Source organism: Poecilia latipinna, unplaced genomic scaffold (genome assembly GCF_001443285.1).
Source record: "Poecilia latipinna isolate Pla-1442-1.1 unplaced genomic scaffold, P_latipinna-1.0 Scaffold96, whole genome shotgun sequence".
NCBI classification, from domain to species: domain Eukaryota; kingdom Metazoa; phylum Chordata; class Actinopteri; order Cyprinodontiformes; family Poeciliidae; genus Poecilia; species Poecilia latipinna.
The window spans coordinates 648,693-676,010 of NW_015112712.1; the positions used below are offsets into that span (position 1 = coordinate 648,693).

Consider the following 27,318-nt stretch of genomic DNA (forward strand, 5'->3'; position numbering starts at 1 on the left):
CGGTACTGTCTAATTGCCCCTTGTGTTAATCATAAATGAACAATGATTGACCAAATTCTTTGGCTTAAATTCAAGAGTCAAACTAACCCCTGATTACTGCCAGACTCACAGAAGCATGAAATTACTTCAATGGAACCAGTCTTGACATTTCTTCAAAGTAAAGAAGAGGGGAAGAAGATGCTTCCACACCGACACAAAATCTCACTTCCTGCATCTGTAGCAATCCTTAATAAATTGAACAATTTGGGGAAAATTAATATTTTCTCTATTTCTAAATGTCTGTTTCTCATCTGCTGTGAAATCCACTTAAATCAGGGTGTGAAGTGCTGACTTTTGATAGGAGGAGGACAGCGAGAAAAGAAGTAGGTAACAGACAAGAAAATACAAAACAAGATGAACACAATAAAGGGGAAGAAATGGTGCAATGAAGGAAGGAAGGAAAGAGAAACAAAAAACACTTTTCCATACTTTTATTTTTTTGAATACTTTTTAAGAACTGGAAAATACTTCACGGTGCATTACCTTCAATCTGTTGTGGAAATTCAAAATACACATAAAAAGTACAAAGTTTAAAATCAGTAGAAAACCATTAAGCTACCTACATTTCAACACACTTTTAACTTGTTTTTAATTCACATTTATGTAGATGTTATTTTTGTTTAAAAATCTCACTAAGCCACTTTTGATGTTGAAAAAAAAAATGCACCATGACATTACATTAATCCCATATGATATATCTTAACAGTACAAACAACATCAGCTGTTTTACAGGAAGGAAAAAACAAACAATAAACAAAAACAAAAAAAACAACATGAACTCTGCAGTAAATCACAATGCAAAGTTTTGGTTTTGATGGGGAGTGAAGGCACCAGCTTCAGTCTGGCTGCGTTTTGCATCTTTCTTGTGCACGCCGTCTAATGGTGCGAAGTGCGTGTGTGCAGTGAGCTGATGTGCTGCAGCAGGAGGTCGCAGTGAAGGGGGCTCCTGTGTTTGTCCCTCACAGCCTCAGCCTCCCTCTGCAGAAGAGACGGGTGAACCGAGCTGCCGTTCTTCAGGACTTCTTCACACAAAAACCACACACACACACACACACACACACACACACACACACACACACACACACACACACAAAATGACACAGCAAATCAACTGGGCCTTCACGGTTTAAGGACACACACCAGTAATCTTTAGGTAAACAATTGTATTACTTTAAAAGAAAGTAATACGTTATTCTTCTGGCATCTTGCTCACAGTCATGACTTTGGTAATCTGAACTGACTTAAAATCAGGAAAACCTGACTCTGATTTAATGATGAGCTTTACCTGTTTACATCCCATTGTAGTGAAAACTAGAAACAATGAGGAGTAACAAAGAACCTTCACATTTATGAGGATTTTAAGTACGTTATATATGCTATAATTTGATCACGTGTTGTCAATGTACTTCAATTTTTGTTCAATAACATATTTTAATCCTTTAAAGTATCTTATTGCTTTAAAAATGACAGCAGAGTTAACCTGAATCAATTTTCTAGTGGAGCGACCTCACCAGAAGATGGAAGTAGAGCGCTTTCTCTTCCTCATGAAAAAGTTCCTTTTCTTTCCACAGGGAGGCGATAAATCCTTCTCTTTCACTTTTCTCCAACAATCTGTAGATTTTTGGAGGGGCGTAGCGGTTTTCCTACACAGGTGGACTCTTCGGCGATCAAGATATTAAAGTGCTCCTCCAGTGGTGACATGCCACCAGTTTGAAGGATTCAGCCTGTATTATACTTTCTTTTGTTGTTTAGGGGATTTTTCAGGTTTTCTTTAAGTGCTACTCAGTAGGGATGAATGTGGTGGGTGGGGGGCGGTGGGGGGGGAGGAGGAGGAGGAGTGGGGAGCAGACTCTGAGATAAAGAAGAACAATGACGGCTTGTGAGAAGAAGTGATTTAAACCCGTGCCAACAGGGAGACAAGGAGGGATGAGAGGGAGAGGATGGGAACGCTGTCCATCATTCTGTCAGGATGCGCTGCAGACATCCAGCCACTTCAGAGACGTGCGTTTGAAATATAAGAAGCGTAAGAAAAGGATCAACTATTAACCGAAACAAGCAGGGGGGTGGTGGGGGGGGGGAGAGACAAAGCAGAACAAAGAGCGGGGAGGGAACAAAGAGCGCTTCAAACACCAGGAAGGAATGCTTCCACGTTTGGGGAGCGGTCAGATGGAGACGGTCGCTCAGCAAGATGTGAGGTCCTCCCGTTTCACAAAGAGACTCCGAGGTGTCTGCGAACGCGCCGTGCTTTACTTTACAGAGTCCTGGCTCACCCATGTGTTTCTAAACTTCAAAACAATGGGATGGAAGCTCTTGACAGGTGAAGGAATACGTAAACTTTATAAGAGCCTTGCAAAAGTATTCGTGAAACTTTAATTTTCCACGTTTTGCCACATTACAACAAACGTCAAAATGTATCTTTTTGGGCTTTTAGGTGAGAGTACATTGATTTCAAAAACCTTTAGAAATTAAAATCTGAAAAGTGTGGAATGCATTTGGAAGCAGCCCCTTTTACTCAGATGCCCAGAAATAAAAACAGAGAAGCCACTTAATTTTACTGTGGCTCTACCAAACAAATTCCAACAAAATGCATTTAAGTTTTGAGATATTTATGTGATTTTTTTTACAAGCCCCGATTATGTTAATCACACGTTAATTAGTAGATCTGTTGTTCCTTATTATGCGAGTGCTCTCTTAAAGTTCACAAAGAGCCCAGAGACCGAGTTCTGTAGCGCTTCAGATGTTGTTCTGGGTGGTGGTGTGACTTCCTGGATGTGTTATTGATGCAAATATTTCTGGTAGGCCAGAAATTCATAGGAAAGGTTGGGCTTTCTAATCTGTAACACAATTTTTATTAGATGAGGGTAAGATACCCTGCTTTTTTTCCTACCTCGTGTTGTCAGAAAAGTTCTTTTTAATCGTTTTCTTGGTTGTGCAGGACAGTAATTGGGTCTGGACATGACAAGAACAGCTGAACCCAAAAAGGTTTGTTCATTAAAAATGATTTTTGATTCAACAGGGGGTCAGTTCTAAATAAATTTAAAAAAAATCCAGGTTGATCAGGATCACTTTTGTTGTCGTAATCGATGGCATCATGATTTGATAAAACACCTGGGATCTTTAAAGATGTGTAAATTTTCACTGCAGGGGAACAGTTAAAAAAAAAATAAAAACTCAACTTCAACTTTCTAAAAATGTAGAAAAAAATATTACTCAGCCTGTTTAAAAGGGCTTCAAATGTTAGAGTCACATTAGAAAACAATGCATGGAAGCTCGTCTTTTATCTGGTGAGCATGAGAATATCCCACCGCTCTCTTTGTCTTCCCGAGTCCTGGAGATGAGAGATCTCATCAGGAGGCCTCTCAGCTTTGGCAGAGCCGTCAGCGCTCGCCTGCATCCTGTCAGAAGTAATGACAGCTAACATTCCTGATAAGTCAGGAAAGAGCAGAAAGTCCCGGGGAGCCGCACACTTTGGGGAAAGCCGCTCGGATTTTTTTTTTCCCCCCCACTGACGGGGCCGTAAATCACAGCCGCTGTGGAAAACGGGGGCCGGGAGAAGAGGAAGGGATACCGACAGATAAAAGATGGAGGGATTAAGTGGGATGAACGTGTGGACAGATGTGAGGAGGTGGCAAGAAAGAGAGGAGGAGGGGTCGTCATGTGGTTATCATTAGGCCGGTCACACACAACTAAATCCATCTATCACAAGTGCTTGAACACCAACTTATTTAGATATTGCGACTGTAATCGGTGAAACTGCTCGGTCAGTGTTTGTTGGTGACCGACCAGCCTGGTTCTCGACGGATCTAAAGTACTTCGGCAGGAGAAAACACTCGCGCTGGTCTGGGTGATAAATTGAGTGGAAAAGAAGAATATAAGAGAGCTTTGAAATAAGAGAGAGGAGGTCCTGCTGGCTGTATTCCAGAGGAAGAAAATGTTTTGACAGAGGTCATCCTGAATTCCTCTCATCCCCATGAGTTAGATTTTTTTCCCTCTTTTTTTTTTTTTTTTTAAAAAAAACAACTAATTTCTAAAATATGAATCTGCACCTTTCTTTCAAAGAGCCAAAAGAAGAAGAAGAAGAAGAAGAGTTGTCTTATCCTATCATCACCCCACCCGGTCTCACCCAGCACTTGGTCCTGCATGGAGCTGTCAGGGTCATCCAGGTGCAGCAGGAGCTGCTGAAAGAGGAGCTGCAGATGGGGAGCGCAGAGCTCCGGGTCGTAGCCTCCGGTCAGGCTGGACAGCCACAGAGCGACGGCTCGCAGGGCGGCGCTGCGAACCTCCTGGCTGCTGTCGTCCAGACGCTTCAGCAGCTCTGCGGGAGAAACCTGCCGCTGTCAAGGTGACCTTTACGGCACAGGATGTTTGCATTTTACAGTGTCAGACTTCAACGTGTTTTATTGGGATTTTATGCGATAAAGAGTTCAAGGGGTCATGAATTCCAAAGCTGTAAAAAGTTTATTTTGCATCCAGCTGTGTGAAGGGGAAGAGGTTGTCTTGCCCTCCAAATGAAGTGTGGAGAGCCACTAGAAGGCAGAGATAACCTCCACCCCCCCGCACTCCCCCCCTGACCTGGAGAAAACAGGACAGCTTACCCAAAGTGGCCACATGTGCATATGAGGCAAAAAAAAAAAGTCTCCTACCAGGATAAATCTTGTTCAGAGCCTCATGGTGTAAACTGGTTCCGACGAGCTGGAGTGTGGCAGAAAGAGAGCGACAGGCCAACAGTCGGCTCATCTGAGAGTCTTCATCCAGGGCCGACAGCACCAGGGGGCTCAGCTTTTCCTCCAGACTCAGGAGCTGCAAGAAGACATTGACTGGAACTCAATAAGGGACAAATCTGGTCAGCAGCTGACCAAATGTGCTTTTAGGCATCGAAGTTCAGAACCTGGACCTGCAGCTTGGTGAAGCACACGCTTTAAAGATTCATTAAATCAATCTGACATGATGGTCTTAGGGACATTTCGTTTTAGTTTCCATTTAAAGTGAAATGTAACCCTTACCAGACTAGCATTATCTGCATTTTAAAAACAGCATAAGATTTAAAAACATAGTCCAAGTTCAACCATGACTGTGTGGCGAAGAAAGAAGGAAAGAAAAGAAATGCGTGAGAGGAAGAAAGAAACAAAGAAAAAGAAAATTCAAGATAAAGTCTTAAAATACAATCACTTTTTTCAGTCTTTTATTTATTTTCCATGCTAAATTCAAACTCCAGATTTTCTACGGTGTGTGCACGAGCCCTGAGCGGTGAGAGGGAACATTTTAATCACACCAGAAGTGTGAAACAGAGGTAATGGATGGACAAGGTGAAGCTGTGTGAACTCAGCCAAAAGCTACGATGTGATTACTCAAACCTCTGTCGCCCTGTGCGTTTGCTATCGAAACCAGGCAGGCAAAACAATAAAACAAAAAAAAAAAAACACACGGAGCCACAGTGGATACAAGAAGAGGAGGAAAACTTGGCAGATGTTTCATCCGCCATTACATCAGTGACAATCTGAGAGCGCCAAGTGTAACTGGAGCTGTAAATTGTTTTCACAGGGAGTAAGAGAGGAAACAATGTTCTTATAAAAGAAAGGCTGCTTGATTCACCTGTGGAAACACACACACACACTCACACACACCTCTTTGCGGTTCCATCTGTCAGGACGTGTTATTTACTTCATCTTTACCGTAAGCTCATTCTAAGCATCCGGTTTTAAAATCACCCGGCCTGACTTAATCTCCACACTTCGGGCTTTCTAATCTTGTGAGGATATTTAGGTGACACAAGATAGCAGCAGTTCGATCATGCACACCTACGCCATTCTCTCATTGTCCCGCAGGGCTTCGCACCAACTTGCAGTTGCGGGTGTGTCACCGAATTAAGCTGCTTGACCCAGTTTGGACCGACAGGTCAGCATGCAAACGTAGGGACAAGTGCTGCCAGATGTGCATGTGTTTGTGCGTGTACTGCGACGCCGGCAGGCAGGTGCGAGGCCGAGTTCTGGCAACAGTTCCGACGTTTAACCAAAGTCCAGAACAGCGCCGGCATTGTTCCTTTTGGGACAAAGGTATGTGAACCCGCTTGCCTCCTCGTGCACCTGCTACCTGCAGAGGCCAACTCCCAAAGCCAAGAAGAAAAGACGGTGGAACAACGTGTTTTTCCTCAACGATTAAAAAAAAAAAACTAAAAAATGAGTTGAAACAGAAAATCTGAAGTCGACCCCTGAGGGGTTTCAAGAATGCACCTTTCTCATTACGTCCGAGTCAATAAAAAGTGTTCTTGCTGGTTGTCATTCGACTGGAAAGGGACCAGAACTGATGTTTGTTTCCAGAGCAGGAGTCGTCCAGCACATCTGGCAATGAAATCATGGCGTTATAATGTCAATTCTTCTGTGTTTGTGTGTTTGCCCACCTGTCCAGGTGTAACTGCCCCTCTGTGCAGCAGGGCCAGCAGACAGCTCAGGGCCGAGGTTCTGACGGCGGCAGCGGTGCGGCCCGCATGCCACACCAGGTTCGGGAGGAGAACGTCCCGCAGGAACTTCTCCGTCTCGTCGCGGAAATGCCTGCGATGAGATGATGATCGAGTCAGTCCAAATTACATCACGTATAGCAGAGCCTGCCGTGTGTTAGAGGCTGCAAAAGAATTGAGAAAATGTTCCTAGTCAAAGTCCAGGTCCAATGAGAATCTATGACGAGGCTTTAAAAATGAACGTTCCCAGATGCTTTCCATCTAATCTGACTGAATTTGAGTAGCAAGCAGCAGGTATTTGCACTAATTCACTGCTGCAACATAACTGATGTGATTCAGTCATTTTCCCACACTCTGGAAGGCAGACTAGTGGAGAAAGAAATAAAAAAAAAAAGAAATAAAAACATCTGGGTTTCCCTCTCTTTCTGTTTTCCATGCTGGCTTCGACCCTCTGATATCAAACTATCTGCACCTGCGCTCTCTCTCCATCCCCCAACCAGCGATTCCTCCATATTTCAGCTCTGGAGCTGGACTGAGAATCCAACGGGTGCTTTCCCTGTCTCACAAAGTAACTGTAATGACACCAGCACCAGTAGGGGGCGACTGTGCATCAAAAATACAGCCAGAACTCTCACACCTCCCTAGCTAAGTTTCTTCACCGTGAAATGTGTTGACAGCTTGTCAAGAACGACGCCAGGTGTTGAGGAGTCGGACGTCGCTTTGTGATTGCAAGTATTCAAACTCCTAAAGGTGACACAGAAACTCACACTGGAACTGGTTTATTCTTTTGTACTTCCAGCCAGGCATCAACAAAGGGAGAATACAAGAATCAGCTTTAGCTTTAGTAGCTCGTTATGATCCTTTAAAATAAACTTCAGGAGTTTTCTAGATCACTCTCCAGGAATGTCAAATATACCACAGACCATGCAGAAAAAGTCCAGGGTCGGGACTCAAATTCTGGACTTTTTAACTGCAAGGTAAGAAAGCTACTAACATTCTGACATTTATTGCATCATTTTCAGATGTCATTTCCAAAACTCCCTGTGTGCTTCTCCCCGCTGTTCTGGAGCCCAGACCCAGATTCACTTTAAACAAGCTAAATGCCATCTGGTTTTATCAAACGCGATTTGTTCTCAAGTGACAAAAACATGCTCCCAAAATTCACCTGCTCTCGGTTCAAGTTGCTGTAGCTTTAAATTATTGGTGCCATTGGTGTATCTCCGTTATACACCTGGAGATTACTGCTGCATCCTCTATTGTTTTAACAGCTCACTGATCTTTAGGTAATTGGCTTAATAGTAGATTGTTAACACGTGTTATTAATGAATAATAATATGCTTTCATTTCATGATGACATAATAATATGTTGCCACTGCCATGGGGTTGACGGATGGTATTTTCAATGACTTCTAGAAACAAAGGGAATGTCTTAAAGCTCTCCTTCAGCAATTGATTTTTTCTTGAAACTTTTTCTTTAGAGCAAGATTTCTTTAAAAAAAAAAAAAATATATATATGCACCTTCTGCAGGCAACTACAGAATGGAAGAAAACCAAGCCACACTTTTCAGCTTTTTATAGATTACATGAATATGACATTGTAATCCGTAGATAATTTAGCTTCCACTGCTCATTACGTCTATCAAGTGACATTTCAACACAATTTAGTGTAACATGATGTACGTGAAAAATGCTGATTCATTGTCTGCACTGACATGAGAAAAACGCGATACTGTTAATACATCCAAAGGATTATGAACATCTATTAGCTATTAAGGTCTTTCTTTCTGAAAACTGACTAAAAATGTGTTACGAAGGCAGGAATGTCTTGTTTCAGCAGTTTTCTCGGATATGTTACAGATTATAGTCATTATGGATAAGGGCGCAGTTCTAACTGCTTTGTTATGGCTTGTTTCATAAAGAAATCCATATCTGAATATACCTTCCTTTCTTGTGGTAAATCTCCAGGCTTGAAATTAAAGAAGCTTGATTTAGCCATCTACACAAGCTTGAAAGCGCACTCTTATCTCTTTGCAAGCGGCACGTTATTTTGGTCTGCCACATCCAGGGGGAAAAGGTATAAACTTTCGCTTCTTGTACTTAACTTTCATGTTCAGCTTTTTAATCACGGCACATGAAAAATCCACATGAAAAACGACGTTACGAGGGCGTGTGGATGAAAAGGACCTTCCACGCAACTTTCCCTTTCAGGTCCTACACCGAGGTGTCATTATGTCATTTTGGGAGCAGAACAAAGAACCAAAGTTTTCTGCATGACTATCATTGTCCTCTTGATGACATGCGGCGCGCGTGTGGCCCTGCAATCTGCCGAACAAAGATCAGGCCGTAAATCATGAATGGAGGGGAATGAGTGGAAATGTTATGGCAGACCACACAGCTCCGCACGCCACGAGTTAAGCATTTGTTTGGAACCTTTTTGAAGGTATAACATGGTTTCTGTCTCTTGGTGGTTATGTGATTAGCAGAGATATATCTCAGGAATGAGGGTGCAGGTGGCTGAGCAGGGAGTGCACAAGGAACAGAGGCTTCTTTTGTTTTACATCAACATTTGTAGATAATCAGACCAATGTAGAGCTTCCAGTTTGCACAATCTTTGGCAGAGGATTTTGGCTCCAGAGCTCCTTCTGTTGTTTAAGTGACAACGATATTCGTTCTTGTTGGGCTCCTTGCGCTACGTTTCATTGTGCTCCTCATACTGTTTGCAACCAGTGGAAACAAACCTTTTGGCTGCAGCTCTAGCTTTTAGCCGTACAGTGTGCCGATTGTCTTTTGGATGGACAGGAGCAGCTGTTGTGACTGCTGGGGCCCAGAGAGGGCCCCCGCGTTTAAAGCATTCTTTCAGTCTGCAGCTTGACGTCCAAGCTGGCGGCCGCTCAGCTGGGGACTCCGAGGAGGGAGGTGGATACGGCTAAAGCTGTATCAAGACGCTCCTGCCGTCCCAGCTCTCTAATAAGTCAATAACCATTAAATTACTGTTTAATTTTTTTTTCTCAGAAGGCTGTCGTCCTTCTACAGGAAAGCCATTTATATCTCTTAAACTTTCTTCATTATGTTATGTAACAAACACAAACCTGTACGTATTTTATTTGGATTTTATGCGACAGAACAACACAATATAGCGTATTATTAAGACGTGGGAGGAAAAGGATGAAAAGTGTTGTATACATTGATATTCATCCCCTCTAAGCCAATAATTACAACTGCAAGCTACAGTTTTTCCAAGTGGCTTTAGGTCTGGAATTTGACTAGGCCATTTTAAGAAATTAATATTCTTTGAACTAAGCCATGCCATTGTCGCGCAACTTTTAGTCAAAATGATTTCCTCACCCAAATCTCTAAGGCTTACACACTGCAGATGGATTTATACAAATATTAGATCACACACAGGTGGTCTCTGTTTACTAATTACGTGAATTCTGAAAGCAGTTAGTTGCACTGGCTTTGATTTAGGCTTATTAAAGATTAAAGGAGGTAGACTAACGTGCATACCACTTTTTCCAGATTTATATATAAAGCTAAAAAAATAAAAATAAGGTATAATTTTTCTGCCATCTTGCAGTGTTGCATTGGTCTATCTCCAAAGTTCCACTAAAATCAATTGAAGTACATTGTTGTAATGTGACAAAAAGTAAAAAAAAAACAAAAAACAAAAAACAGGATAGTTGAAAACCTTGCAAGACGCAACAAATGGGTCTATTAGTAGCCAACATCATAAAAATCAACAGGATTATGCATGTGGGGCAGAAGTGCAGGATAAACAATGAGCAGGGCTACTCAAAAAACAAGACAGAATCAGACAAAGGCTGACACTCACCATTCTGCCTTTCTGCAGCGATAACAGGGTGGAAACTGTTTCACCTGGTTTTAAAGTTAGAGTGTGTAAAGCGTCTCTCTCACCCCTGGGAATCCAGTGTGTTTTTTGCATCCAGCAGCAGCTTGGCGAGCATCGTGAAAACACTCATCCTCATTTCCATGTCTCTGTTTGGCTGGAGGCAGTTATGGAGCAGAGGCATCAGCTGGCTCAAAAACTCCCCAATAACTGGACCTGCAACACAGAAACGTTCCGACGATTTTTTTTTTTTTTTTTTTTTTAATGCAAATCTGTTATAGAGAGGAAGTAACTATCAGATACAGTTTTTAACCACGCTGTCTTCACATCTGTTCTTTCTGATGAAGCATTTCAAGCCCTTTAAGACAATATGGCTGCAGAGTTGTTTTGTCTCTGAGAAAAAAAATTAAATATATATATTAACAACCTAAAGGAAGTAAGTAAACTTTTAAGTTGTAGAAATAGAAAATAAAATATTTATGAAACATCCAAGTTTATCCAACCCCAGAATTTTAAAATTGTATTTCTTAATAAAATAAAAATATATATTTTATGTCAAAAACAACTCAAATTAACAGAAATCTCAGTCATTTTGAGTCAACTTTTAAAGGATAAATAAAAAAATGTTTACATATTTACAGCTAATATTTCTGCAGTGGTGGGAGTTCAAATTATTCTGACATCAGAATAACAGATAACAAATAATCAAAACATGTAAAAAAAAATGCCAGGATAATTTAAGAATAATCAAATTATCCTGAAATCAGATGGGGGTTTTTTTTGTCGTAATTTTACATAAAAGTAAAACTTAAGAGGAAATTCAGTCAAGTCACCAACTCAACTTTGTATAAATCAAAGTAATTATTTTCCAATTTGCGGGTTTAGGACAATAGCGCATAAAAACACCACATCAATTACCAAATTAAAGCAGTTTTTTTTTTTTTTCCAACAGCCCTTGGGTCTGCATTGTTGTTTAATGACCAACCAAACCACTTGGTCAAAGTGAAATGAATTCTATATTTCATTCTAAATCTATAACTATCCTTTTTTTCCTGTTCAGGTTTTTGAGGGGAACCAAAGCTTGTTTCTACCTGTGAGCTCTTAGAAAAAGCAAAAACAGCATATAAACCAGCTGTTTTAAATTTGTTTTGAACACGGACACATGACGGAACGACACGGCAACTAAAACCCACACCCATTCCAATCCGACCGCTGGAGCACTATTTAAAAACAATAATCAGTCCTCAGTGGACTGGTGAGGCAGACGGTGACAAAGAGTGATGAGGAAATACCCAGACCTTTTGATGGAGTGTTTTTTTCTTTAAACAAACACCTTTTACAGGAAAGTAACTTAACCTGCAAGTATTTCCAGTTCCATTCATGCCCACACACTTATCTAACAGCAGTCCACCTACATGTTTACACAGCTATATATAGCGAGCAGAGTGTTTATAGTAGGTGATAAGTCCCTGTGCCCTGTTTGGACTGAACGCTGACCAGCATGAGAGGAGACAGGGGAAGTCCTGACACCAACTGAGGATGTGAGTCAGCCTCATAAAGGGATCAAAGGACAAAGGAGGAAAACTCAATAGGAGACAACAGGAATGAGTTAACTCGAATTAAACAATGGGATTTCATGGATTTCTTCATGAGTAAATGCAGACAAAGGAATACACTTCAACGTAATAAACAAACAAAAAAAATAATGATCACTTCTGCCAAGCACTAACATCTCTCTGGAAACAAAGGAGGGAAACGAGACCGTGCCACATCACAACCTACGAGACGTTCAGCCATCAGATGAAGAACAAAGGAGTGCACTGAGAACGTGAAACGGCAAGATCTGTCCCATCTCAGATCTCAGCTGTCTAAGAACCGCCATCTGATGCTTTGAAGACGGTCAAAGTCTTTGTATAACATCCTGATAAGACATGGTCTCCTTCTTCCACCTCAGTTGTTTTTAGGGAATAAAGATCTCATCTACAAAAGTGAAATGTAAATAAGAGCCTAAGTAGCTAAATCTGCTTGTGAGATTAATGCTCCTACTGTTCCTCTATATTGTCTTAAACAACCACATGGTTCGGACAAAGTAAAGGCAAAATGGTTCACTTAGAGAAATAAGATTGAAGTAAAAAACACACGCACGCACGCACGCACGCACGCACGCACACACACACTGGTGGTTCTAGCACCTTTCACAAAGTACTTCAAGGTGGGATTAGAGGGCCTTTCAGCCATTTTCATGTGTGGAGGAGGCAGAAATCCAGACACCTCTGTAATAATGTTTCTGTGTCACCAAGCTAGGTAGTCACAGGTCAAACAGGTTAAACAGTGACAGATATAGCTGAATACATGGCAATCCTAAAGTTTAAGTGTTTTTGCTACAACATCATTAATAATCCTTAATGAATTATATATTGCTAATGTGACTGGACTTTGAGCTATTTTGCAGAGAATAAAGAGCAGAAATGCTGGTGCCTTGCGCGTACCACAAAATGTTCACAACTGTAATTGCTGCAAAATGTGTTTTACAAAGTTTTCCAACACTTGAATACAAATGCATGCCACAGTGTTTGGATTTATATTTGCACCACATTTAAACAAAACACACTTCACTTGCCTTCCACTTTACAGATATGCTCTAATCTGCCTCGGTCTGTTACATAGAACCCCGATAAAAACCATTTCATTTTATGACTTTAAAAAGTTTTAGATGTATGAATGTGATCATGTTGAGTTTAATTAGGTTTTTTTTTTTTTTTTTTAAACCACCTTACCTATTTTTCTGACATAACTTCTGTTCTATGATGTATTGAAATCTCACCTGACTGCGTGAGGACGATATGCAGCTGGAGCCTCTGTGGGGAGTAGCTAGACCAGGTGTTGACAGAGGCAGACAACCAGTCCAGCAACTGTCCCATATGTCGCCTATAGAGCTCCAAGAGGTCCAAGCCCTGAACCTTACTCAAAAAATGTACGCTCTCCAAGGCCTGTGAGAAAAAAGGTAGAAGCATGAATACCATTCCTATAAACAACATAAGTTTGGTAAAAAAAAAAAAAATTAACATACAAAACAACTGGACAGAACAACTTTAATTTCAGCTATTGAACATAGTCCATTGATTTTTAAGGTCTAATTCCCAGAAGTACAAAAAAAATAAAAAATCAACCAATAAAGTTAAGGATGGAACAAAACTGGAGAGACAAAAAGGTTTTATAAGTAAAATCAATCAAACCAAAACTCATGCACTGAAGAAACACAGGGGAAAAAAAACAAAACACAGGAAAAACACAGGAGCTTCCAGAACATAAACACACACAGGTGAAAAAAACAAAAAACAAAAAACACCTCTATAAACCAAGAGGAGAGAAGAAGATGAGATGGCATGGCGAAGTTGGAAAGTCCTGAAGTTATTTTGTGGTCCCTGCGTCTTGGATCATGCCACCTGGCACCATGATAAAAAGTTTTGCTGCTGGGTTCGTTTACAACCCGTTAAAGTTCTCTGACTTTCTTCAGCCATTTAATTAAACCATGAAAAAGGAAGACTTTTATTTAGAAAATATAAACATCGGCATGTTAAATGAATAACTGTTATTTGCTGCTAACAATTAAATGATAAAATGTCAGCCAACATCAGTGGGTTAGCTAACATTTACTACAGTTAACGCTGTGCAAAGCATGATGGGGCTGTCCACCAACTACTAGCTCACGATCAGGGCAGAGAAACTGACCTTTAGAGCATCTCATAGTTCCTTTTCTCGTCCCTCGGGGCTGAACGGTGACAGAGAAACTGTTTGAGTCACCGCTTAACTTCCTCTGCACAAATCTGGACAACCCTGAGCTGTCCGCTGATGGGAAAGACATTCCCCATTTCTGGGAAAACAAGACTTCTTTTCCTCTGGGGTCCACGAATGCCCAGGGCCAATTCTCACCCTCCCTCTCTTTCCTAATCCATTCCTTCCCATCTCATCTTTAATACCGCCGCCTGTGTGAACGTACACACGGGATGCAGACAGACGTAAACACACAGTCACGCTGGTGGCCGGTGTGGTGTCTGCTCTGCGTCTGTGCCAGTTTCTTTCTGCTTCCCTCCCTGTCATTAGTCGACGTCGGCGACAAGCAGCTGGATGACACGCTGCCCTCAGACACCGACGGCTTCGCCTCTCACTGCTCCCGTCGGCCCCTTTGGGTTCGGAGACTGACCACTCGACAAACCCTTAATGCCAAGCGATGAATTGGGTTTTGTGAAGCCGATTATGAAAGCAAACTGAGCTCAGCCGGATGACACAAACCTACTGAGAAACGCCACTCATCTCTCCCCCATCTGTTTTTCCTCTATTCCGGTCAGTCTCATTTCTTTCTGCACACTTCATCCGCCTCCTTTCACCCGAGACTGGTTTCAAAGTTCCACACCAAAGGTGCAATTTCAGCTTCCCTGGCTAAGTGGGTAATTATACAGCTGGTCGTACTCACTTTGAAACTGTACAAATGCTTACATTCCTTGAATAGCTCTCGCTTTATAAAACCCGCTTACCTTTCTAATAAAAAGCAGGAGAAAAAAAAAAAAGAAATTGTGAAAGGTGTAACTTTAGAGTCCGATATTGCTTTTAACCGCGGCCTTTTTTCCCCTCCATCTGATCAGAAGGAATAAATTCTGTTGTGTTGCATTTCCTCACTTTTGCACTGAGTTGTGGATCAGTGGAGAGGCTCTGGATGGTGACCAGCACCTGCAGCAGCTGCAGGCTGGTTGAGCCGCAGTCAGACTCACACTGATGCAGCAGCACATCCACACATGCCAACAACTGCTCCAAGTATGTAACCTGAGGGAGAAATACATGGAAAGCATAATTACCACATTTCCTTCATACCAACAGAAGTTCACACACACTTGACCTGTTGATTCTTTTAGACACATCTCAATAAATTACAATTACAATCTTTCTGAAGTCTTTTAATTTAAAAAGATAAACTCATATTTCATTGGTTTGATACTTCCACAAGGAGGGCAAAGGTACAACATTATAAAAAGACATATTTGTAGTCGATATTTGTTGCTGTCAGAGGTTTTCCTGTTTCTGTTGTGCCGCTCCAAGACCAAGTAATATTTTTTAACTGTAAGCAAAATAAATAATAAATGTTCAGTAAAAGCAAAGCTGCCCCACAGCATGATGCAGCCTCCACGATGTATGTCTGCAGCTTGTCTCTTACTTTGGAAGGTTTCTGGTGTCACCTAAGCAAACTGATACATTTTATTTGTGGCTTCTGGTTCTTTAAATGTTGCACGTTTTATTTATTTTCAATTTTTATTAAGGTTTTTGATAGAACTTCTAAATATTTAGTCATTACTTGAAGATGTTACAACTTTGCTTTTTTTATGCTGCTGCAACACAAAGATCTTCTCAAAGAAACATTTTCTACTGTGGGAAAATCAAATTGAACTAAAATATTTCAGCTTCTTTTTGATTTCAGTAAGGAATTCAATGTTAAAGTTAAAGCAAAGCAGCCACAGAGCATAATGCAACCTCAACCATACATTATATTGCAATTTACTGTACATGATTTACTATGCCATCATTTTGGACCATGCGGCATCGGTGCAGATTTGTTCACTCCGGTATGAGGTTCTTCAAAAAGAGTTAATTTCTCCAGTCTGTGAAAATGCCACAAATGACTTTGACGGCATGGATCTCAGCAAAAATGTTGCAGCATGGAAAAACCTCCACAATGTAATAGACGAGCAGCAACTCTCCCTTTTTTCCTCCTGCAGAAAATAGAAGCAGAGCGAGTCTGGGAATGTGTGATTATCATCATTTGTCCGCTATTGTGGTGAGGTCATGTTTATACAAAGAGCTGCGGCTCGGGCTAATTTCCATGCCATCACTGGGATCAAGACCTCTTTTCCTGTTTTCACCTGTCATTGTGGGGCTTCGTGAGGGAGCGATTGTAACAGAAAGGTCTAAGTGAGTTTCACAATGAGATAATGGAGTTTTTTTTCTTCTGTGTGAGCGGTCTAATAGTGGTCCACAACACCTATTGTTGTGAACCACTGATCAGCAAATAGGAAGACAAATGCTTTCCTGCTGTGTGCTACGAGTCAGTGATGTGGGAATCCTCGAGTATGAATCAGCCTCTCAGTGGCTCATAGGAGAGGCTGCTGACATTTAAAATCTGACAAAAGTATTCACACCCCTTGAGCTTTTTTTTTTTTCTTTACGTTACAGCCATAAACTTCAATGTACTTTATTGGACTTGTATGTGATAGACTGACACAAAGTGGTGCATAATCGTGAAGTGCAAGAAAAAATTATTAAAGACTTTTTTTAACAACTTAAAAATCCATAGTAGCCCATGCTAACTCTGGAGGAGCAGCAGAAATCCTGAGCTCAGGTGAGAGAAGCTATTGACAGCACAACTGTTTGTGCACTTTACAAATCTGGCTTTCATGGAAGAGTCGAAAGAAAAAAAAAAACTATTATTGAAAGAGAGCGGTCATATGTTCTGTCTCCAGTTTTCTTTTTCCAGGTCTCGTATGGAATACAACAAAACATGGGAAAGCAAAGGAGGTATGAATACTTCTAGCAAGACACTGTACACACATTAGCGTACAAACACAAGACACACAGGTTACACGTGTGCAGAAAACACCCATCAGGGCTGGAAACGGGGTAAGAAAAACCGAGAGCGGAAAAAGTGCTGCAGTTTAATGACTAGGTTGACACCTGCAGGCAGGCGATGTACACCTGGTTATATTGTAATAGGCATGCTCCAGGGGCCTCATTACGCCATGTGGCGCATCTGTCCACCACTGTACAGTGCATCACTTGCATCCAGCCGGCTCCTCCGCAAGGAGCCTTAGCAGGCAATGAATTCCTATCCAGCGGGGAGTTAACCCCATCCTGCCAGACACACTGCTATGGCAACAGGGAAACAAACACCGGCAGGGTGTGAGAGTGTGGGTAGACCCCTTTGCAGTCGGGTAACACTTGCCCTTTTTGGAGCCGAGTGTCACTGGATGCGAGCCGTCTCCAGCTGGTGTACACGTGTGAGGCGTGCTCATGTTGGAAACATGTTTTTGCAATCAGCAAAATCCTTTATGTTGCAACAAAGTGAGATCTTTTTTTTTTTTTTTTTGACTAAGACGGCCTTCTGCAGATCTGCTCTGTGGGGTTATGCATTTTTCAAACATACAAATACTCATTCTTAAAAAAAAAACAAAACAGGTTGTTCATCAATACAGCACCTATGAAAAAGTATTCGCACTCCTGGAACCTTTCCCTCATTTTGTAAAGCCACAAACACTTGTCAATGCATTGCAATAGGGTTTTATGTGGAATATCAGCACAAAGAAACAGGGAATGGTGAATTAATAGGAAAATGGATCCATGGCATGACATCTCAAAATGTTTTAGAAACAAAAAAGTGTCAGAGCCATTTATATTGAGCCTTCTATAATCAGATACCCCAAATAAGATGCAGCACAAGCAGGAAATAGCAAGAAACACTCAATGCGAGAAAAAAAGTCAGTTGATTCGAACGCAAAGTTGTACCAAACCATAAAGCTAAGCTCAAAATTATCCATACATTTGGCAACTTTATATACAATGTATTCTTTCTACTGACTGGAGTAATACTGATGTTTAGGAGTGATCCAATCGGAGTTGAATTTGTCAAGTGAGTTAAAAATCTTATTTTCTGTTGGGAGATGTTTTTACTATAAATTAAAATCATTTACAATATAAATCAACAAATATTTAGCTTAATAACACATCAACCTCCTAGTGAACCAGGGTGGTGGCATGCTATGGGGATGATTTTCATAGGTAGTAACGTAACAAATGTTTTTTTACAGAAAGAATCTACAAAATGTGAAATTCTAATAAAAGTTTATGGTTGCAACGTGAAAAAAATGTAAAAAAAAAAAAAAAGTTAAAGAAGGCATCAACTTAAGCTTGAGCTCCAGCTCTGTTTTTCTTATTTCTGACTGGAATAACTTTGATAAAAGGAGCTCTCCTGTTATTCAAAAAGAAGACAGAGCACATACTGTAAATCACTGGGAAGATGGTAACCTCTGTAGCTGCTGGCTTTCTTCGTCTCCAATTTACGAGCAATATTTTTAATTCCCGCTGGCTGAGCATCCTGCCGTTTATTTTGGTACGCTGTCTTTCCCTCTTAACAGGAATACGGAAAAGAAAACAGAGTTGAAAGAGCCTGAGCGCTTACGTCGTGCAGACGCCTCGTATATCAGCTTTCTTTTTTTTTTTCTTTTTTTTCAGCTCCCAGCCGGGCCTTGAGGTTCCCACTACTTCTGCTTACTTTGAAGATTATTTATGTTTAATTTCTAAACAGGCATATACTTCCATCCAAGTCAAACATCATGTCTACTGTACTTTCTCTTTGCCTCCTGTTTGAAGTGGCATGTAATTCTATCAGGTTAAATCCAAACACTTCATAAATGTCTTGGCTATTAAAAATAAAATGAAAGGTTTAGTTTCCAGGACTTAGAGCTGCTATGGTGTGTTTGGAAGTAAATATATTTAACGAAATCATTTTACAACAGAAAACAAGCAAAAAGCATGATGCTAGATCTATTGCGGTCTAATTTACAGATAAAGATTCAGCTCTCTGCTGTGAACAATGCCTGTTATGAAAAGAATGTCGCAGGTGGGCTTATCCAAACTCAGAGCTCTTCAGGGACAGCGCTCGCTACGCTTTGTCCTCAAAAACAGCGACAGAGAAAGATAGATGGAGAAGGAGACGAAGAGGAAGCAGAGGTCTGCCCACATCTGTGCGGCAGCGTGTGACTCTGCCGTCCTGTTAATTCTCCGTCCGCTTGACCCCTGCCGGACAGCGACGGGGGACGACAGGAGGTCGGTTTCCCCTCCTCATTTATCACCGGCCTTGACCGAGTTAGGCTTTAAAATTTGAAGGCACGGCTGAACTGTAGCGGCGAATCTTGTGCGCTGCCTCGCCTGCTCCGCAGGGCCATGACGGGGTCACGTGAAATTAGTGGATTTTTGCTATTATTATCTCACAGAGGAAATTCTTGAAGCCCAGTCTGAGCGAGAGGAATGGGGCCATGGGTACAGATGAGTCAGTTTTAAAAAAGCGTGGGCAAAAATAGCCCTCTGCCAGACAAACTTATTTGGTGCAAGAGCAAAAAAGATGTTTAGACTTTTCCACAAGTGAGGAAACTTTTTCTAACAACAATGTAGATGCAGCTGATGAGAGACGCGCGAAGGCAGTGACGGTCTGATCAAAGTCTTGAAATATTAGATTAGAAAAACATCACATGAGCTGGCAACCATTTTACCAGAGTGAGCATGTTTTTTTGGAATTACTCAAAAACAAACCCGACGAACCAACTGCTTTTCTTGGATAGTCTCCAACTTGTGACCCTTTTTAGCCACCTTGTCGTAACAACCTCCTCTTCATCAAACGTTTCAACCTGTCTATCATTATTCTTGATCAAATGGGCTAAAGTAAGAGCTACAGTACATTGTAAACAGGATTATTATACCAATTTCATGCTTTTTAAGAGGTATTTGATCTGCTCTTAAATGCTTTTAAGAAGACGGAAATTAAATGATTATTTAACCAAGTGTACAAATCTATTACAGGTTTTCTCAAATTCACACAGCATGGATCAGATACATGCATCCATCACCACTGATACCTTTGGTAAATTTTATTCTTACGCTGTAGAGAAACTATGGAGCTACTGAAGTCACCAGTTAGGTTCTGGAAAAGTTCAGCCTGAATGTTTGACCACTCTTCTGACCAGAAGTTGCAGGGCTCGCTAAAACTGCCTGGTTCCGTGGCACAAACCTCAGTTTAATCATAGTCCACTAATTTTTAAAAGGGTTGAGATCAAAGAAGCAGATTAAGGTTAGCCTGGTTTATTCAAATCAAGTTTGATGTGTATTTTGGATCTTTGTCCAAAATATCTTTGTCTTTGAACACCAACTGTGTCAAAGTTTCAAAGATGTAGGAAACAGGTGGCCTCACTAGGAGTCCTGGATCTTCATTCCATCTACTATTTGCAAAGCACAATAATACAGGATAACTAACCCTAACATCTAATCGTGATACTATTGCTGAGTATTGTTTGCAAATAAGCCAAACTACATGTCAAACAATGTCCCCAACACTCTTTTTGATCCTTAGTTTTTCAACCTGCCACTAAACAGGCAGGTCAAATAGATTATTGGGTGCAGAATATGCATCCATGGCACCAAAAGCAAAGATTCCTGGATTGTGTTTGGTCATTCTAATTGGTTTCCTTTCTTTTAATGGGGACAGTTTGGGTTTGATGGCTGAAACTTTGGGTGTTTTCACATCTGAAAGTCCAGTAGACTTGCTTTGATTGGGAACCAAAACTGCAATATTGGGAGTATTTTCCATTGATGTGGTTTGCTTTCTTACTGCACTGTGTCAAACAATCCAAACTCTTTGAAAAACCTGTTCGTCTCCTTGCCTGTGGTGGCACTGCACCACAAATCACTCCACCAAGAACCACTGAAGGAAATGACACAAAAACCTCAGAAGAAGACATGAGATCAAGTTCCTTTGCAAATTATAAACAAAAATGGAGTAGCGTCAGATTTTAGAGGTTGTAGAATATTTTTTTGTTGTTGTTTTAGGAAAAGAACATGTGCCATTTCTCCAGCTAGGTATGCACATCTGTTCAGGTTGTATTTATCCAGAATGCCCTGCACTATAGACCGCTTCCGACTTTTGGATTGACCTCCAGTCCACTTGCAGCCACATATGCATTTGAGAGTTAACTTCAAACTCACTGAGATCTAGGTTTTTAGGCGGACCAGAGTTGACTTTTTTGGTCTACATCAGAGTGCGATTGTGCATTCACACCTCTCCAATCGAACCAGACTTTCGAGGCAAATGATCCATCCATCCATCCACCCATCCATCCATCCGTCCTCTTACACCCTTGTCCCTTAGTGGGGAGGGCCCATCCATCCTCTTACACCCTTGTCCCTTAGTGGGGAGGGCACTGGTGCCTATCTCCAGCTACCATTTCGGGCGAGAGGCAGGGTACACCCTGGACAAGACGCCAGGCAAATGAACTAGAGTTTGATTAAAGCGGACTAAACAGGGCTAGTGTGAATGGACCCTTTGAAACCATTTGATGCTCTAGTTGGACAAATATCCCAAAAACACATTAAATGAGGCTGATGTTAAGGTTCTGGAAATCCCTGATCTCAATTCTATTAAAAATATATGGACTGTGAGTCTGTGTAAACTTCTGGATACCGCTAGGCTTTTTAATGGGCACAAATGACTCAGATGGCCAGAAGTACTTATGAAAAGTCTGGTAAATAAAACTGGTAGACCACATTCTTATTCAGACTCCAGTTATCCTCTGCTGACCTGCTGATATTCCTGGCAGACTTCGGGCTGCACCAGGGTGTCTACAACCTGCTGGAGATGTGGTTTTAGAAGCGGTTTGGAGCCGCCTCCCAGGACTGCAGCGAGAACCATGAGGGGGGTCCAGGGGTGGGAGTGAGTGCTCGGAGTCGTCACATGTTCAAGGATCAGCTTCAGGAACACAGGTGGGGGGACAAAAGTCCCGATCAGCTTAGCAGCTGCCAGGCACTGTCGGTGAGCACAGACAGGAAAGGAGACAGAAAAAAAAAAACAGGAGACGTCAGGAAGGAGAAGAGGAGGAAGTCCTTTTTTTTTTTTTAATCTACCACACATCAAAGGTCTTGACAATCCATTATTGTAAACAGGTGCATCCTAAGTCCTTGAACTCTGCTTGGCCCAATTTAAAATACTCCCCCCCCCCAAAAAAAAACAATGAACTTAAATGAATGTTAAACAGCTGACTCAACAAATCCCTCCGTCTCACTAAAACTTTTATTGTTGCCTTAATTTGGATTCATAAAACACACACACACACACACACACACACACACACACACACAAAATAATGTAGCCCATCGTTCCCAGCTGATCACAGGTTTTCTGGGACTTACGTTGTTCACCACGTCCCTCTCTGTGTCAGTACAGGCCCGGTAGAGCAAGGCCAGCAGAGGCTGCAGGTGCTGCGTGATGTGGTCCTCGGCGTGCAGCAGCAGCACAGAGAGAAGCTGGGACGTCCGGACCCGGGTCGCCACCAGCCAGTCGGTCACATCGTGGCCGATAGCTGGTACCAGTCTGCTTAGGTTTCTAACCACCAGTTCTCTGCAGCCCAGTCCTGGACGCTCCGCTGAAGGAAAAAAAAAAAATTATCGTAATTGAAAACTTAGAATAGACATTCAGGTTACGACGAGGCTTGTTTGTAAGACTAAAAGTACTTCATCAAAAGAACAATCTTTGGTCAATTGGATCACAAACACAAAAAGACATGAATCACTCATGATTGTATTTAGTCAAGTTTAATGAATGGCTGTGTCCAGGCCTATTTTTGAATAGTCGCTGAGTTTTTGTGTTCGTCAGAAATAGAAATGAAAACAAAAAGGGTGGTTAGAAAATGACAAACACTTTGTGTTCTTCCAAACATTTTCAATTTCAAGATTGTAATTTGTCAGTGAAAACTTTCTATAAAACACCCGAGGTGGAATTTTACCTCGCAATTAATGTAAAACTTATAACTATGGGATGATTTAAATCAGCAGTGCCAAGGTCCAGTCCTCCAGAACAACCGTCTTGCGACTTTTAGATTAAGCAGAATATTCTCATGCAGGTCTCCAGAGGCCCAGCAATGAGGCATTTCTTTGATTCGGATGTGTTGGAGAAGAGATCCATTTAAAATTGCAGGACAATAGCTCTGGCCAACTGGAGGTGGAAAAATCTGCACGTACTTCAGTCACTCTGTGCGTAAACATGGTAGAAACATCCTAAAACTCTTGCAGCTGTAATTGTGAAATCCAGCTCTATAAAAGCGCTAAAAATAAACCAATTCATATATTGCAAAAATATTGATAAGCATGTGTCTGATTCCTTCCAATTCACAAATGTGCACTGTTTCGTTTTGGTTTTTCACATAAAAACCCAACTAAACGCACTAAATTCTGTAATTATAATAAGGCAAAATGTGGAGAAAGATTAAGCGTCGTAAAAAAAATTTAAGCACTGTAAAACATGGAGCACATTGGGAATGAATTTCATTGTTAATTTTGATTTAGCCAACCCTCGCTTCCTTTCTCTCTTGTAGAGGCACACTGATGAGAAAGGAAGCAAAGACTAACGGCAGACGGATATAAATCAGACAGGCAAACCACAACAAGCCTAAACAAGACCATTTCTGGATCTCTTTTGGTGTCTGACAGTGACCTCTTCACATGGGGTGAGCCGGCAGATTTATGGTGGCAAGAAAGTGAAAGACAAAAGGAGGAGGAAAAGAAAAGCCTCCTCTTTTTTCTTTTCCTTCTGTAGGAAGAGCTGGTTTTCATCCATAATGTTGCTTTGCTAGCTCTGAGGTTTGGACAGAAGCTTTATGACAGTGCTGAGTACACTCACCCCTGGCTCTTAGGTAACACATGGTGACCATGTTCAGGTTCAGGCTCATTCTGTGACCTGAGGCAAACATTAATCTTTGCAGGCCAGTGCCTGCCCTGACAACATAACAATCATAGAAAGCCTATTTTCATAAAATGGAATAACCAAGAGAAGCTACAACAAAAATGTACGGCTTTATTTATTTATCTTGTTGCTATTACAGTACCTCAATGTAATGTGCAGATGTGAACATATGAAAAAAGATCAGATTAAACTCTCAAATTATTATTTTTTTTCTTATTGGTTTGTATTACTTAAAAAAACAAGATGATTTTTTTTTAACTGTAGCTATATAAATTAGGATTTTATTACACCTTTTAAAGAAGAAAATAAATAAAAAACATTACAATTTAAAGTGGCAACATTTGTACTGATCTGTGGCTTTACAAACTTCTCAGAAAAAAACACTAAGGTCATCTACGCTATACTTTGGGATAGTGCAGTTTCACTTTTTAAACCCAGTTATTAAAAGAAATAAAAATTTTTATGATATTCCAATTTTTTTGGAGAAACCAGTTGCAGCTCCAGTTCAGGGACAAATACTCTGATACTTAAGTTCTCCTATCAATTTAAGGCATGAAAAATTGTTGTTTTCCAATATAAAAAAAAATCACAATTGGAAGGTGCGCAGACAGTTGATTAAAATAAGTTCAATCAGAAACTATGGTGACTGTAAAACAATAGCCTATGGTCTGCAGCAGATTAAAGGGACAGCTGGTATTTTTAGTACAGAAAACACAAGTTATTTTGAGACGGGTACAAACTTTTTTTTTTTTGTGCATTTTTTCAAACAAGTGACACTTTTTCACTGAAACGCATAGAAGTTGAAAGTAAACATATTATTGGTACAGTGACTGACCTCCGGGTGGATAATGAGGAGGTGGGCTGAGGAGGAAATCCATTTTGTCCTTTATGTCATCCTCATTTTCCTTCTCCCACTGCAGGCCTGCTTGTTTCCACAAATCAGCTGCTAACAGTCTGTAACATTTGGTAAAAACATCCCATATTTCTTAGTTAACCACTCTCTCAAAGAATTCATTGAGATTTCCATTATTGAAGGAGAAATATTTAAAACCCCATTTTATTCAGCTTGAATTCTATGCTAAATGTGTAGTAGGGGTGCATTTAATTTTGCACTCTCAACTGTCTAATATTTGGTAAATGATATTATTTTGTCAATTCAAACCTGATTTCTGGGATCTCATCGCTGATGCTGCTCAGCAGGAGTGGAACGAGTTTGTGGAAATATGAATATCGATCTCTCATGTTTAAAAGCCAGTCACCAACAACTGCAGTCACAGCTTTTCTCACCTGAAACATGAAAGAAAAATGAGGAGCAGTAGAAAAAAACCCAACTTTTTTTGCTTGTTTTACTTCATATATAAAATAAGAAAATCTTTGCTGAAAGGTAAGAATGTAGTTTTTCTACAAACCATAAAGCCCTCTTTACCTGTGTTCAGGGTGCACACAGGTAAAGCTTTCTAAAACACGCTTAATAACAAAAAGAAATACCTGAGGTGAGTCGTCAAATAGTCTCTGTGCGAGGTGTGACAGCACATCATCCACGTTTTTTCCGCTGCCATGCTGTATGACTGCTCCAGTGGCTTCGATGGCTGAAACTCTGACCCGCGAATGCTGATGACTTATGGTTTGCATGAGAGGCTTTACCAGACTCTCAGCTTGCATGTGAAAATGTTCTAAAGGAAAGAAAAAAAGCGGATTTCAAAGCGTTTACGTTTTAAATTTTACATTCGGACTTTCTGTCGGTATCAATTTAAATGTATTTAAGGCTCATTTAATGTTTTTTCATTTCACAAGACCTCACAAGACACAAAGAACACAGGATAAAAAAAGAAAAGGATATAAAAAACAAAACAAAATCCCAGTGATGATTCTGGCAGTAATCATCGCTAGTGTTGCTGGAATTGAGCTAATCAGCTGTCAATGCTAAACAATTTTGTGGAATAGTGTCTATAAGTAGATTTTGGCTCAGTCTAAATCATTTGAGTTGCATTAATCCAAAGTGTTAAGGAACAGGAAGCCAGATTGGTTGGACCAGACTCCTGAGCCAGTTAAAGGTAAAGATGGATGACACATCTACTCTTAGCATTTCCAAACTTCCCTTTCAATTTGATTTAGTTCCTGCAAACACTAGTTGCCACCTGATATGAAATGTTTAGAAGGCATTGAAGTAGGCATTAGCACAATTTTCCGAATTATTCAAATGTTTCACCACTACCAGTTAGTTTTATTTTAAACAACCTGCAAGTCAGCTTCAAGAGTGTTTTAAGAAAATGAAACCAAACTCTACTTTTTCTTCCAGTCTTCACTGTCTGTTTTTTATTTTTTATTTATTTATTTATTTTTTTGTGCAACTGAACTAATTCCAAAAACCAAATTGGACTTTTCTGCAAGTGTGACAAAAACAATGTAACTTTGTTCCTGTTGCAGGAGCAACACTGCAAATTTTGTATTAATTTAATGTGCTTAAAAATAACAGAAGCGGCAAAAGAAATAACAAACACTCATTTGAATTTAATAAATAAAAGTTATAGTTAAATCGGACTGATTAATCTGACTAGTAGTAGCTTTAAATTTAAAAAGGCATGACAGCCTAAACAACTTCTTAAAGCATTATACTATTCTCTTTCCATCCTGACTTAAAAATATCCTTTCTTGTCATTTTGATAATAATGTCTGACCTGGAATCATCTCAATACTCCAGCTTTGAGACTAACCGAGAATGGAGAAAAACAAAACAAAACAAAAAAAAAACAACAACAAAAAACTAGCAACTGTGGCTGCGCAGTAGAGAGTACTGTAAACGTGTGTTGTATGAATCCAAGGTAACCAACCTGGCACAGACTTTGCAAAGCCAACAGTGCATCTGCAACTTTCCTTTTTGACATCCGGAAACGGGTCAACGATGGTTCTCTGCAGAATGTTGATCGTTTCGTTCAGATAAGGCGCTAAATGTTTACCACACACCTCCACCACCAGAGTCAACAACTCCACAGCCGACAGCCGAAGCTCTTCCGACGGCTCCAAGATTTCTTTGTCGCCGAATCGCTGACCCAGACAGGGCATGAGATAGGGCAATGCTCCCTCCGGTTTGGGGACACAACGAATAAACTCTGTTATGATCGCAATGGTGGTTTCTCTGCATTTCTCCGTTGGGTCTGACAAACACTTGAGGAGAGGCTTGAGCAGAGAAGAGAATACTTCCTGTAAAACGCCGCTGGGGAGTCCTTTATTCACAGTCTCCTTCCTTATCGACTCAAGAGCCCTCTTTCGTGTCGCCTTGTTGTCCTCGTTCAAGCAGTTTAAGTGCCGGCTGATACCTCTCAAAACCTCAGAGGCAGCATGCTGGTCTCCAGCCGCTGCCATCTTAACTATCGCTATGACAACCGGTTGCTTCGCGACAAACAAACGTCTGCTTTACGACAGCTTTAGATT

General features: G+C 40.8%; 1 protein-coding gene across 1 annotated transcript; it reads right to left on the minus strand.

The window, feature by feature from the left end:
• Positions 1–455: 455 nt before the first annotated feature.
• Positions 456–27,287, minus strand: dnaaf5 (dynein axonemal assembly factor 5). Its single transcript, XM_015025999.1, has 13 exons — positions 26,718–27,287; positions 25,375–25,559; positions 25,049–25,173; positions 24,722–24,840; positions 22,338–22,570; positions 21,730–21,954; positions 15,018–15,161; positions 13,165–13,330; positions 10,409–10,556; positions 6,437–6,587; positions 4,683–4,839; positions 4,163–4,354; positions 456–1,061 (listed from the first exon to the last, which is right to left on the minus strand). The coding sequence occupies exons 1-13, from the start codon at positions 27,247–27,249 to the stop codon at positions 916–918; spliced, it is 2,523 nt and encodes an 840-aa protein (XP_014881485.1). The 5' UTR covers positions 27,250–27,287; the 3' UTR covers positions 456–915.
• Positions 27,288–27,318: the final 31 nt, after the last annotated feature.

Excerpts from the sequence above, each read along its gene's own strand:
- dnaaf5 (XM_015025999.1), bottom strand. The coding sequence starts at position 27,249 with ATGGCAGCGGCTGGAGACCAGCATGCTGCCTCTGAGGTTTTGAGAGGT. Across the intron at positions 22,571-24,721 it reads TCCTCATTATCCACCCGGAG|CGGAGCGTCCAGGACTGGGC; the intron begins GTCAGTCACTGT and ends TTTTTCCTTCAG. Across the intron at positions 6,588-10,408 it reads AACACACTGGATTCCCAGGG|GCATTTCCGCGACGAGACGG; the intron begins GTGAGAGAGACG and ends ATCTCATCGCAG.